This window comes from Bombina bombina, chromosome 10 (assembly GCF_027579735.1).
Source record: "Bombina bombina isolate aBomBom1 chromosome 10, aBomBom1.pri, whole genome shotgun sequence".
Lineage (NCBI taxonomy): Eukaryota > Metazoa > Chordata > Amphibia > Anura > Bombinatoridae > Bombina > Bombina bombina.
Window position 1 is genome coordinate 178937547 of NC_069508.1, and position 15056 is coordinate 178952602.

The 15056-nt window shown below is 41.3% G+C and overlaps 1 protein-coding gene across 7 annotated transcripts in view; it reads right to left on the reverse strand.

The window, feature by feature from the left end:
- TKFC (triokinase and FMN cyclase) overlaps positions 1-15056 on the reverse strand; it is a 97951-nt gene that overhangs the window by 79845 nt on the left and 3050 nt on the right. The window contains exons 1-3 of one of the 7 annotated variants that reach the window (XR_008399427.1): positions 4151-4341; positions 3767-3805; positions 2662-2851 (exon numbers count right to left, since the gene is read on the reverse strand). Coding sequence is in view for 6 of the 7 variants with exons in the window: in XM_053693543.1 (XP_053549518.1) it covers positions 2662-2851; positions 3767-3772 (196 nt within the window). In the remaining variant the exon portion in view is untranslated. Of the gene's footprint in view, positions 1-2661; positions 2852-3766; positions 3806-4081; positions 4342-6674; positions 6786-13833; positions 14125-15056 lie in introns of those variants that run through there. The other 6 variants (XM_053693543.1, XM_053693541.1, XM_053693540.1 and 3 more) reach the window with 6 other exon arrangements.

Here is a 15056-nt window from a genome sequence, read left to right on the forward strand (position 1 = left end):
AATAACAAAGCCCCCCAAAATAATACAATTTCCCTACCCTAAAATAAATTAAAAAAGTAATCAGCTCTATTACCAGCCCTTAAAAGGGCATTCTGCGGGGCATTGCCCCAAAGTAATCAGAAGACCGGCGGAGAAGGTCCTGTTCCAGGCGGAGAAGTCTTCTTCCAGACGGCGACCTCTTCTTCTTCCAGGAACCAGCCGGCGCGGAGCGGAGGAGTTGAAGACCGATGACCGCGGAGCTGAAGACCGTCCACTCTGGAACTGAAGACCGGCGGCAACGTTGGAACTGAAGACCGCGGAGCCATGGAGCGTGGAGGATGCTCTTCATACGATCTCCGCCGTACACTGAATAGGAATTCAAGGTACGCGATTAAAAATGGCGTCCCTTGAATTCCTATTGGCTGATTTGAGCCTTCATATTCAAATCAGCCAATCGGATGAGAGCTACTTTAATTCTATTGGCTGATTTGAATAGCCAATAGAATAAGAGCTACTGTAATTCTATTGGCTGGTTAGAATAGCCAATAGAATTACAGTAGCTCTTATTCTATTGGCTATTCAATTGGAGGGTTGTAATGGGGGGGTTGTTTTTTTTTACAGGTAAAAGAGCTGATTACTTTGGGGCAATGCCGCCGGTCTTCTGATTACTTTGGGGCAATGCCTGATTACTTTTTTAATTTAGTTTAGGGTAGGGAAATTGTATTATTTTGGGGGGCTTTGTTATTTTATTAGGGGGCTTAGATTAGGTGTAATTATCTTAAAATTCTTGTAATCTTTTTTTATTTTTAGTAATTTAGTGTTTGTTTTTTGTAATATAGATTAGTTTATTTAATTGTATTTTAGTTTAGATAATTGTAGTTTATTTAATTAATTTATTGATAGGGTAGTGTTAGGTGTAATGGTAACTTAGGTTAGGATTTATTTTACAGGTAATTTGGTAATTATTTTAACTAGGTAGCTATTAAATAGTTATTAACTATTTAATAGCTATTGTACCTAGTTAAAATAAATCCAAAGTTACCTGTAAAATAAATATAAACCCTAAAATAGCTACAATGTAATTATTAATTATATTGTAGCTATTTTAGGGTTTATTTTATAGGTAAGTATTTAGATTTAAATAGGAATAATTGAGTTAATATTAATATTATTTAGATTTATTTTAATAATAATTAAGTTAGGGGGTGTTAGGGTTAGACTTAGGTTTAGTGGTTAATATATTTAATATAGGTGGCGGCGGTGTAGGGGGATTAGATTAGGGGTTAATAATTTTAATATAGGTGGCGGCGGTGTAGGGGTATTAGATTAGGGGTTAATAATTTTAATATAGGTGGCGGCGGTGTAGGGGGATTTGATTAGGGGTTAATAAATTTAATATAGGTGGCGGCGGTGTAGGGGGCTCACATTAGGGGTTAATAAATTGAATATAGGTGGCGGCGGTGTAAGCGGGTCAGATTAGAGGGTAGTACATATAATATAGGTGGCGGCGAGGTAGGGGGCTCACATTAGGGGTTAATAGAGTTATTATAGGTGGCGGCGGGGTAGGGGGATCAGATTAGGGGTTAATATAGTTAATGTAGGTGGCGGCAGGGTAGGGGGCTCACATTAGGGGGTAATACATTTAATATAGCTGGTGGCGGTGTAGGGGGTCAGATTAGGAGGTAATACATTTAATATAGCTGGCGGCGGTGTAGGGGGATCAGATTAGGGGGTAATACATATAATGTAGGTGGCGGGGTCCGGGAGCGGCGGTTTAGGGGTTAAACACTTTATTAGGGATTGCGGCGGGGGATTAAGGTTGAAAGGTAGATAGACATTGCGCATGCGTTAGGTGTTAGGTTTTATTTTGCAGGTAGTTTAGGGAGTTACGGGGCTCCAATACTCAGCGTAAGGCTTACTACGCCTGCAATTTGTGGCGAGGTGAAAATGGAGAAAGATTTCTCCATTTTCGCCACGTAAGTCCTTACGCTGTATATTGGATACCAAACTGCGCGGGTTTGGTATATCACTCTATGGGCCAAAAAACTATGGCCGAAGGGTGAAATATACGAGCGTAACTTCTATGTTACGCCGTATATGTGATACCAAACCAGCGCAAAATTTGGCGTCGCCGGCTTTTGCGGGCGACGCTGCATATCGGATCGGGCCCCAGAGCGGGAGTTGTGCTCTGTGATTAGACAGGGGGCTGTGAATCGCTTTTGAAGAATAGATTTTTTTTTTACATTTACTGCCCTTTAACTTTTTTTTGCAAAAAGTCCTAATGTTTTTTTGTTTTGTTTTTTAAAGAAACTAACATCGTTTTCACTGCAATTATTTTCCAGTAGTTAAACTCCCCCTACTAGTTGCCTTACCTGAAGGAGCCAATCTGCGCTTTAATCCACAAACAACACAACTAGTCATTGCCATAAAGTTAGTATAAAGTACATTGTTTTGCACTTGTTATCTGATAAAGCCAAATTAGGGACAGATATGTGGCTGAGTTAGCCTTGGAGAGTCAGTAGGTGCATCTGAAGTTTTGAGAATTAGAAATAAATGATGAAAATATATAAAGTTGTTTCAATATGCATAACTGAACATTTTATATAAAAATCTCAAGGTGTTTACTGTCCCTTTAAGCTGAAAGCGGATGTATTGTGCTTATTGTTGATTTTCAGTACGTACCTGCATGTGCTGGCTCATGTCCTGATCCACCTCCAGATAGCAATGCCACACGGCCTTTTACCTTCTCCAGGTCAGCACGAAGCACCACGCGGTGCCCCTGCAGCACACGCAGCCCGGGAGAACAACTTGAGAGCCCTCTCAGGGCATCATCCACACAGCCAGGGACAGAGTTCAGAAGCTTTTTACTGACCTAATACAGAAAGAAATCTGCTGAACAGGGCGGCAAACAGACAGAAATAGAGATATTAAAGGGACATGAAACCAATTTTTTTTTCATGATTTAGAAAGAGCATGCAATTTTAAACAACTTTCTTATTTACTTCTATTAAATAATGTGCTTGATTCTCTTGCTATCCTTTTCTGAAAAGCATATAAAGATAGGCTCAGAAGCTGCTGATTGGTGGCTGCACACAGATGCCTCGTGCGATTGGCTCACCCATGTGTATTGCTATTTCTTCAACAAAGGATATTTAAAGAATGAAGCAAATTAAATAATAGAAGTACATTGGAATGTTGTTTAAAATGGCATTCTCTACCTGAATCATGAAATAAATATTTTGGGTTTAGTGTCCCTTTAAAAAAAAAAAAAGAAAACATTAAAATTTTCTTTTTTGTGATTCAGAAAGAGCATACAATTTAAAAATAGTTCCCAAGTTAACTCTATTACCAAATGTGCTTTGTTCCCATGGTATTCTTTGTTGAAGAGATACCTAGGTGGATGTCTGGAGTACTACATGGCAGGAAATAGTGCTGCTATCTAGTGCTCTTGCAAAACTGCTGCCATATAGTGCTCCAGACACTCCAGACACGTGCACACTCCTGAGGTTATGTCCCTGCTTTTCAACAAAAGAAACCAAGAGAACAAGAAATTTTGATAATAGAACTAAATTAGTAAGTTGTTTAAAATTGCTCTATCTGAATCACGAAAGATAGAAATTGGGTTTTGTGTCCCTTTAAGAAACTTCCAAAATCAAGGATGTCTGAGTTGGTGAAGAAAAGACGGAAGTTGTTACAAACGTTGCAGTTACATTATTTTTGTGAAAAAATAAAAGCAGTTATAGAGCAATTAGGGATGTTACGGATATCTATAGTAATGTCAACAAACCTCCATGTTAGGTTTGTTTTCAATTAATTCCAATTAGCCCTACAAAAAAACAGAAAAGAACAATGTGATAAGAATGCTAAACATCATGTATAAAAAAATTTCATGCAATGTTACATTTTATTTACTTACTTACTTGTCCTACATAACATAATACACAGTGACATATAAGAGCTTTAGAACATTATCTAGTGACAAATAAGACAGAGCAGTCATATTGTATAGGGGAGCTATGATACAGGATGATTATAGCACAGGACACAGAAAGAAAACACAAATTTACAGCACATAATGTACTGAGAGTTAACTTATGCTCACAGATCAAGGCTGCTACAGCTTGATACACGTAGGTACAGGTGACATATAGCTCAAGGCAGTGAGACTCACAGGGGAATCAAGAGTATGTGCAGAGTGGAATAAGCTGTGAGGACTTTACTCCAAGAGCAGAGCAAGAAAGGCTGGTCATGTGACTGTGTTTGTCAGGGGCTGGGAGGAAATGCATTCTGGGAAGTTGGCACAGAGAAACCTTACAGCGAATATCACGCTATGGGGCACTGTGATAGAGAAGGCTGACAGCACAGGATACACAGTGACAGAGGAGGCTGACAGCACAGGATACACAGTGACAGCACAGGATACATAGTGACAGAGGAGGCTGACAGCACAGGATACACAGTGACAGAGGAGGCTGACAGCACAGGACACACAGTGACAGAGGAGGCTGACAGCACAGGATACACAGTGACAGCACAGGATACATAGTGACAGAGGAGGCTGACAGCACAGGATACACAGTGACAGAGGAGGCTGACAGCACAGGATACACAGTGACAGAGGAGGCTGACAGCACAGGATACACAGTGACAGAGGAGGCTGACAGCACAGGATACACAGTGACAGATGAGGCTGACAGCACAGGATACACAGTGACAGAGGAGACAGACAGCACAGGATACACAGTGACAGAGGAGACTGACAACACAGGATACACAGTGACAGAGGAGACTGACAACACAGGATACACAGTGACAGATGAGGCTGACAGCACAGGATACACAGTGACAGATGAGGCTGACAGCACAGGATACACAGTTACAGAGGAGGCTGACAGCACAGGATACACAGTGACAGAGGAGACTGACAGCACAGGATACACAGTGACAGAGGAGGCTGACAGCATAGGATACACAGTGACAGAGGAGACAGACAGCACAGGATACACAGTGACAGAGGAGGATGACAGCACAGGATACACAGTGACAGAGGAGACTCACAGCACAGGATACACAGTGACAGAGGAGGATGACAGCACAGGATACACAGTGACAGAGGAGACAGACAGCACAGGATACACAGTGACAGAGGAGGCTGACAGCACAGGATACACAGTGACAGAGGAGACTCACAGCACAGGATACACAGTGACAGAGGAGGATGACAGCACAGGATACACAGTGACAGAGGAGGCTGACAGCACAGGGTACACAGTGACAGAGGAGACTCACAGCACAGGATACACAGTGACAGAGGAGGCTGACAGCACAGGATACACAGTGACAGAGGAGACTCACAGCACAGGATACACAGTGACAGAGGAGGCTGACAGCACAGGATACACAGTGACAGAGGAGGCTGACAGCACAGGATACACAGTGACAGAGGAGGCTGACAGCACAGGATACACAGTGACAGAGGAGGCTGACAGTACAGGATACACAGTGACAGAGGAGGCTGACAGCACAGGATACACAGTGACAGAGGAGACTCACAGCACAGGATACACAGTGACAGAGGAGGCTGACAGCACAAGATACACAGTGACAGAGGAGGCTGACAGCACAGGATACACAGTGACAGAGGAGGCTGACAGCACAGGATACACAGTGACAGAGGAGGCTGACAGCACAGGATACACAGTGACAGAGGAGGCTGACAGCACAGGATACACAGTGACAGAGCAGACTGACAGCACAGAAATACACAGTGACAGAGGAGACTGATAGAACAGAATACACAGTGACAGAGGAGACTCACAGCACAGGATATGCAGTGTCAGAGAAGACTGACATCACAGGATACACAGTGACAGATGAGGCTGATAGAACAGAATACACAGTGACAGAGGAGGCTGACAGCACAGGATACAGTGACAGAGAAGACTCACAGCACAGGATACACAGTGACAGAGGAGGCTGACAGCACAGGATACACAGTGACAGAGCAGACTGACAGCACAGAAATACACAGTGACAGAGCAGACTGATAGAACAGAATACACAGTGACAGAGGAGACTGACAGCACAGGATACACAGTGACAGAGGAGACTCACAGCACAGGATACACAGTGACAGAGGAGACTGACAGCACAGGATACACAGTGACAGAGGAGACTGACAGCACAGGATACACAGTGACAGAGGAGACTGACAGCACAGGATACACAGTGACAGATGAGGCTGACAGCACAGGATACACAGTGACAGAGGAGGCTGACAGCACAGGATACACAGTGACAGAGGAGGCTGACAGCACAGGAGACACAGTGACAGAGGAGGCTGACAGCACAGGATACACAGTGACAGAGGAGACTCACAGCACAGGATACACAGTGACAGAGGAGGCTGACAGCACAGGATACACAGTGACAGAGGAGGCTGACAGCACAGGATACACAGTGACAGAGGAGGCTGACAGCACAGGATACACAGTGACAGAGGAGGCTGACAGCACAGGATACACAGTGACAGAGGAGGCTGACAGCACAGGATACACAGTGACAGAGGAGGCTGACAGCACAGGATACACAGTGACAGAGGAGGCTGACAGCACAGGATACACAGTGACAGAGGAGGCTGATAGAACAGGTTATACAGTAACAGAAAAAAGGTTGACTGCACAGTGGAGACTTACAGAGGATGCAGTGACAATACACTTGTGCAGTGTTACACAAAAGGTTCAAGGGAAAATGGTTCTCCCAGCACAGGTGGCCTTTGTAGAGTGCAACTGTGAGGACTTTACACTTAGACCAGAGTATGATATCATGTGATTCTATGGATGCCAGGGGCTGGAAAGTGCATTCTGGGTAGTTAAGCAGCTGGTTGAAAAATAAAGATAATTTATTGCCAAATGCCAACATTCACAGACAAAAAAAATCTATCATAATATACTGTACATATAAAAAGAACCTATTTCCACCTAGTGAAACGTTACTGAAACTGTTGGAATTAGATACAGAGCAACACATGCAACCAGTAAAATCGAAAATATAAAATGCTGATCTTGTGACTTTGGGCACAAAATCTTGGCAAGAAATACAGATAATTAAAGCCAGATCAATATGTGGGTGGTGCAGCCCATATGGAGATTAGACGATTCTTATTAAATAGAATAATGCATATTAGGAACTAAACTATGGTTACCTGAGCAGCTGAATATATATTATTTGTTATGAACCAGACACTTCTAATGCAAACATACTGCTAAAATCTGTTGAGAGCTACAGCATATTACAGTTCCTGAGCAGGACACAGCTAGTGTTTATTCCAATCATCTTTGGCTCACTGGCTGTGCCTTACTTATGAGCTACAATGTGTTGCTGCTCCTGAGTGGACCTTTATTTTTAAGCATTATTTAAGCATTTGCGGAAGTTCCATATATCAGTGACATTTTTTTACATGCAAACAGACTCCAAGGACAATTCACTATGAAAAAAGGAGGCAGAAACAGGACAGTTGAAAACTAGAAACTGTGGGAATTATACATGGGAGTTTTGTTGGTGTTATGTTTATATTTGGTTCATATTGAGGCATCCGAGTCCCCTACACTTTACAGCAGAACAACTGACAAATAAAAGAATATGGTTTTTATTTATTAAACGCACCATTCATGTACCCTTCTTAATATGTAGCTCATAATGTCATACATGAATTAAAAGGATATGAGAGCCAGACATTTTCTTTTGTTATTCAAACAGAACATACCATTTTAAGAAAGTTTCCAATTTTCTACTTAAATTAAGGTCTAAAATTTTTAAAAATTGGAATCACAAAGGGATCACTTACATTGATCAAGTCAGAGGAAAAGACCAGATGAGTTGCAAATCTGTTGGATACCTTAAGAAAGGCTTTCTCATAAAATGTTTTTTTTGCATAACTCCAAATTCGCTAATTTTTTTCAGGAACTAGTTAGAGAGCACCCGGCTGGATGGTCCTGGTTGATGGTAGAACTGGTGCTCTGTCGAAATTTGCTCCCTCATCGAGATTTGCTACCTGGATGTGTGCATGCGCACTTTTACGTAATCACACTCCACATATAAAAACAAATGTCATGGTGCACAAAAAAAAGGATAAAAGTCCCAGGTTATCACGGTGGTAATGCTCAGCAGATGAACCTCAGGGAAAAAAAAAGAAGAAACACATATAGTGAAGTTCTGTGGTTATGTGAAATTTACAGCAGAACCTAGAAAAGGTACTCACATTGTCTAGACCTTCAAAATCAAGCTCTAGATATATAGGCACAGGAAGCTCCTAATAGGAGGCAAGGCAAAGAAGGATGTTCCAGCTCCAAAGGCTGAATCAGAAGTGGTTAAAAACTATAACAAATTTCTTAAAAACAAGTGAATCAATAAGACATGAGGACTCTGTCAAAACAATTGCATAAGAATCCAGGACCCAATCAGAAGTGGAGTTACAACTATAAAAGGTCATCAGGACCATCTTGAAGTCATCCTTGAAAAAGCCAAGCTGTGATTGGTGAAACATACATTGGAGTAGTGACGTAACAAAAGGGGCAGAGCCTTGTTCCTTACCGGACTAACAGAGCATTCACTGGACATTGTCATACACACAGTCTTTTGCTTGTAGTAGTCTATGATTGGGACAGTCTCATGACTTGTGACTTATTTTTAATACATTTGTTACTGTATACTTTTTAAAGGGACAGTCAAGTCCAAAAAAAACTTTCATGTTTCAAATAGGGCATGTAATTTTAAACAACTTTCCAATTTACTTTTATCACTAATTTTGCTTTGTTCTCTTGGTATTCTTAGTTGAAAGCTAAACCTAGGAGGTTCATATGCTAATTTCTTAGACCTTGAAGGCCGCCTCTAATCTAAATGCATTTTAATAGTTTTTCACCCCTAGAGGGCATTAGTTCACGTGTTTCATGTAGATAACATTGAGCTCATGCACATGAATTTACCATGGAGACAGCTCTGATTGGCTTAAATGCAAGTCTGTCAAAAGAACTGAAATAAGGAGGCAGTCTGCTAAAGCTTAGATACAAGGTAATTAAAGAGGTAAAACATGTATAATTATAACTGTGTTGGTTATGCAAAACTGGGGAATTGTTAATTAAGGGATTATCTATCTTTTAAAACAACACACATTCTGGTGTTGACTGTCCCTTTAACCACTTCTGATTCATCCTTTGGAGCTGGAACATCCTTCTTTGCCTTGCCTCTTATTAGGAGCTTCCTGTGCCTATATATCTAGAGCTTGATTTTGAAGGTCTAGACAATGTGAGTACCTTTTCTAGGTTCTGCTGTAAATTATACATAACCACAGAACTTCACTATATGTGTATCTTCTTTCCCTGAGGTTCACCTACTGAGCATTACCAACATGATAACCTGGGACTGTTACGGTACCAAAAGGATACCAAGGTTTAATACCAGATGGATGATGCCCTGAATGTTAGATCAACAACTCACAACCCAGCTAATTCCCCTCCTCAAACATGAGACCAGGCTCCACATTTGAAGGTTTAAAACAGAATGTCATTTATTAAAGGCTATATGCCTAGTATTTATGCAGGTCTGACCCCAGCTGGGGGGTTGAAAGAATATTGTACATTAGATAGAGAGACAACGCCCTTTGACAGGCCACAATAGAATTACATTACTTAAGCAGATAACAAGTTAAACACAAAACACACTTGATCCTTTCTTATCACTTGGGCGTCTGCTCTCTAGATGTGATTGAACAATGGGAATGTTTATCACTTAAACTTAATTATAGCTGATGCCAGCAAACCTGTCTTTAGAAAATAGCTTTTTAAAGCTGAACAAAGTTAACTCTTTCAGTTCTGACCGAAGGGTCTGTCACAGGGACTTTTATCCTTTTTTGTGCACCATCACATTTGTTTTTGTATTTCATTATTTCTTATATTGTGATTTAAGCAAGTTTATATATTGTTTTTTTATACTCGTTTAAAACGAATGTGTGGAATGTGATTATGTAATTAGAAGCATGCACAGATTGAGGTAGCAATTCTCAACGAGGAAGGACTAAATTACAATTTTTTTATTTTATTAAAGCGGCCACGTAGATGTGCGCTTGCGCAGTTAAACATGGTGTTACATTTCTACGTGGTAATTTTATTTTTTTTGCTTTAATTAGATAATGATTTTGACTGTTGAACCTCGCACATCTAATACAAACGAAATAAAGCGTGTCTCCATCTCTACAACAGTTTTTTATATGAACATAATGTGCATATTAAAAACAGATGTAGTGGGAGGCACACTTTATTATTATTATTATTATTATCGGTTATTTGTAAAGCGCCAACAGATTCTGCAGCGCTATAAGCAAAGGGGGAGTACAACAAAACAATTATAGGGATCAAATGGGTAGAGGGCTCTGCCAAGAGTTGCACTGTTGTAGTCAGCTCTTAAGAAGGTGATCTACAAACAGCTGGACTTTTAGGCTTACATGCTAAGGGGGTTCAGGGGATAGCAATGGAGGAGAGGAACTGGTATTAGGAAAGGTTAGCGTAGGTTGTATGCATCCCTGAACAGTAGAGTCTTTAGGGAGCACTTGAAGCTTTTAAAACTTGAAGAGAGTCTTGTGGAGCGAGGCAGAGAGTTCCACAAGATGGGAGCCAGTCTGGAGAAGTCCTGTAAATGGGAGTGTGATGAGGTGACAAGAGAGGAGGAAAGTAGGAGATCATGAGCAGAGCAAAGGGGACGGGAGGGAGAGTATCTGGAGACAAGGTCTGAGATGTAGGGGGAAGCAGTGCAGTTGAGGGCTTTGTATGTCAGAGTGAGAGTTTTGTGTTTGATCCTAGAGGAAGCCAGTGAAGGGATTGGCAGAGAGGTGCAGCAGATGAAGAGCGATGTGTAAGGAAGATGAGTCTGGCAGAGGCATTCATTATGGATTGTAAAGGAGCTAGGCGGCAGGTGGGGAGACCAGAGAGGACAAAGTTGCAGTAATTAAGGCGGGAAAGAATGAGAGAGTGGATTAAAATCTTAGTTGTGTCTTGTGTAAGGAAGTGTCTAATTTTAGAGATGTTTTTAAGGTGGAAGCGGCAGGCTTTAGCCAAGGACTGAATGTGAGGAGTGAAGGAAAGATCTGAGTCAAATGTGACCCCGAAACATCGGGCATGCGGGCTAGGGGTAATGATGGAGTTGTCGACAGTTATAGAGATATTGGGGGTGGCGATTTTGGAAGAAGGGGGGAAAATGAGGAGCTCAGTTTTGGAGAGATATAGCTTGAGGTAGTGAGAGGACATCCAGGAAGAGATGTGAGAAAGACAGTTAGTGACACGGGTTAGCAAGGAAGGAGATAGGTCTGGTGCAGAGAAGTAGATTTGGGTGTCATCGGCATACAAATGATATTGTAAACCGTGGGACTTTATTAGGGAACCTAGTGATGACGTGTAGATTGAGAAGAGAAGGGGACTGAGGACAGAGCCTTGCGGTACTCCGACAGAAAGTGGTGACGGGGCAGAGGAGGCCCCAGAGAAGGCTACACTGAAGATACGGTTTGATAGGTAGGAAGAGAGCCATGAAAGGGCTGTGTCACAGATGCCGAAGGATTGGAGGGTTTGGAGCAAAAGAGGGTGGTCGACAGTGTCAAAGGCTGCGGACAGATCAAAGAGGATAAGCAGAGAGAAGTGGCCTTTTGATTTAGCTGTAAGTAGGTTGTTGGTGACCTTAATAGCTGTCTCTGTGGAGTGATAGGGACGAAATCCAGATTGCAGCGGGTCAAGAAGGGAGTTTAACGTAAGGAAATGGGATAGGCGTGCATATACTAGTTTTTCGAGAAGCTTTGAAGCAAGAGGGAGGAGGGAAATAGGGCGGTAGTTGGATGTGGAGGTAGGATCAAGGGAAGGTTTTTTGAGGATAGGTGTGACCAGTGCATGTTTCATAGATGAGGGAAATGTACCAGTGCTGAGGGAGAGGTTGAAAATGTGTGTTAGTGTAGGGGTAAGGGTAGCAGAGAGAGAGGGGAGCAGCTGTGAGGGGATAGGGTCAAGGGGACAGGTAGTGAGGTGAGAGCGCAGTATAAGTGCTGAAACTTCATCTTCAGTAACAGGGGAGAATTAACTAAGTTTCAGGTTATGAGGGTTGTGGTTGAGTGAGAGCATTTGAGGGGGGGAGAGAATGGAATTATGTTGAGAGCTAATTTCATGTCGGATGGAGTCAATTTGGTTAATGAAGTGACTGGCAAAGTCTTGAGCTGACAGAGAAGTTGTATTAGGAAGTGGGGGAGGGCGGAGGATAGTATTGAAAGTGGAGAACAGACGTTTTGGGTTTGAAGAAAGATTAGACATAAGAGTAGAGAAGTAGTGTTGCTTGTTGAGATTAAGGGCAGAGTAGTAGGAGTTCAAGATGAATTTGTAGTGAAGAAAATCAGCTGAACTCCGTGATTTTCTCCAATGCCGTTCAGCAGTACGGGAACATCTGCGTAGGTACCGTGTCAGAGGAGTATGCCAGGGCTGGGGATGATGTGTGATTTCCGAGCAGTGGTAAGAGGGGCGAGATTGTCAAGGACGGATATAAGGGTGGAAATATAGTGGCAGATAGATTGTTCAGGGCAGGAAAAGGAGGAGAAGGATGAGAGGAGCGGTTTAAGGGAATTAGCAAGTTGTTGCTGATCTAAAGACATAATGCTTCTGTGAAGTTTGGTGTGAGGAGGAGTAGGTGGGAGAGTTGTAGGAAGGGATGATATGTTGCAGGTAAGGAGATGGTGGTCGGAAAGAGGAAAAGGGGAGTTTGAGAAGTTTGAGAGAGTGCATTGATAACTAAAGATCAGGTCAAGAGAGTGACTTTATTTCATTTGTATTAGATGTGCGAGGCTGAACAGTCAAAAACATTGTCTAATTGATGCAAAAATTACTGTGTAGAAATTTAATAACGTGTTCAACTGCGCAGCACATATCTACATGGCTGCCTTAATAAATGTGAGGAGTAATTTAGTCTTCCCTCGAGATTTGCTAACACAATGTGCTCATGCTTTTAATTACATAATCACATTCCACACAGTATTTTCAAATATATGTGGAGTGCGATTACGTAATTGTGTGCAAGCGCACATTGAGGTAGAAAACTTGCGATAAAATACTGGCAATAAATTTACATAGAATAGGTAATTACTCTCTTTCTAGTTTATATACTATTCTTAAAACTCCCAAGGTCAGAGTAATCGCCAGAAATTATTTGCTAACTGGCTTCTAATAATCACTGAAGGTCAAATAAAGACTATTCAAATAAGTTTTATATTAGCGGATAATACAACTATATACCCACACACATGTATATATGGATATATATACACACATACATATATATACACATACACACATATATATATATATATATATATATATATATATCTCAAAAAAGAAAAAGGTTAAGATGCTTTTATGTGCAGAAAGCCTACAGTACCCCTCAGAAAAATGATAAATAAATAAAGTTATTTCCAAAGAGTCAGGGGTACTTGCCCTAGGGACACAAAACACTAATGGTGGAGATGCGTATGTACTCACTACTATAAAGGAGACTGACCGGCATTCAAACAAAAAGTCTTTATCTTAGACAATGAGAGTATGGCAACAAACAGTGCTTGATAGAACAAATTGTATCCTATCAATACTCGCCCACTGTTATGCCTCTATAAATAGTCCATATGAGTAAAGGTGTGCGTGATTGGTATTCAATATAAATCAGAGTTCACCGCTGCCCCCAATCGGTTGAAGGAAAACCATACAATAAGCTGTAATACTTCTTCATCCGAGGGTGCTAGCATAGTTGATAAGACTCTAATAATTGCTTAAAGGTACTCACTGGAGTTTATCCTTTGTGGGGCACAGCCGGTATGTGTTGGTTTAGGATCCGTTGTCGGAAAACTGGCAAAAGCGGCGGTCCTGGGAAGTCCCTCACTCACGAGTATCCAAGGGGTATCCGTTGCATGTTCGTCCGTTGCCGTTATTTCCTGCAGCTTACTGATGTCCACTGCTGTACTCAGAGTATGTAACGTCACACGCACACCTAGGCTCACTCCTCTTCCTCCTATTGGTAGTTAGATCCCTTAGGGCAAAATCCTCCGGCACTACTAGGATTCCAAAAAAAGCCTTTCTATATACATATATACACACACATATATATATATATATATATATATATATACACACACACATATATATATATACACATATATATATATATATATATATATATATATATATACGGTTGAAAAGAATGGTTATAGGAGCAGGACAAGACCTAACTACAGTCTAAAATAGAATAACAATTAATACATATATGTAGAGATAGAAATCCCCAAATCAAAAATTCCAGGGATATGAGTGGGGAAAATGCCACGTTAGTAGTGTATTACTCACTAGTTACCCCTTACTCAAACTAATATGTAGTTAATGCAATATTTATATTAATATTCTCAAATAATAAGAATAATAAAGTAATTGACCTTCAATAAAAGTTGATTTTCAGTGAACATCAATACAAATGTCATAGAGATGTCAATACTTAAATGAGGGAATGCACAGTAAACAAGAGCAATCAATAGTCCCCAAAGTGTAATAAACAAAAAAGATGTCTCAAAGTTCCCAAGTGAATAAAAACTTGATTCCAAAATTCTGGTAAGTTGGTGTGCCCAAAAAGTTCCAGTGATAACAGAAGAATTTCCTACGTACAAAAAACTACCTCAAACAGAATGAGGTAAGTGCCGCACAGATTATCAAGTAGTAGACTCCCCAGTTTGAAAGTTGATCCGCCCTGTGAACGTCTCCTGGTATCGATCGCCTTTTCGGCTGGTGCAGTCTCCAGCTTTTATATGTTCTAATCTCCCAGCTCTCCCTCCTCCGGTTGTCTGGGTGACAAAACATAAACCAAATCCCGGTACCGAAGAGCCTCACCGTGAGCCGCTGGACGTGACGTAAACAAAGAATCCAACCAGCGCGAGAGAAGACCTGACTATTGCTCTTGTTTACTGTGCAATCCATCATTTAAGTATTGACATCTCTATGACATTTGTATTGATGTTCACT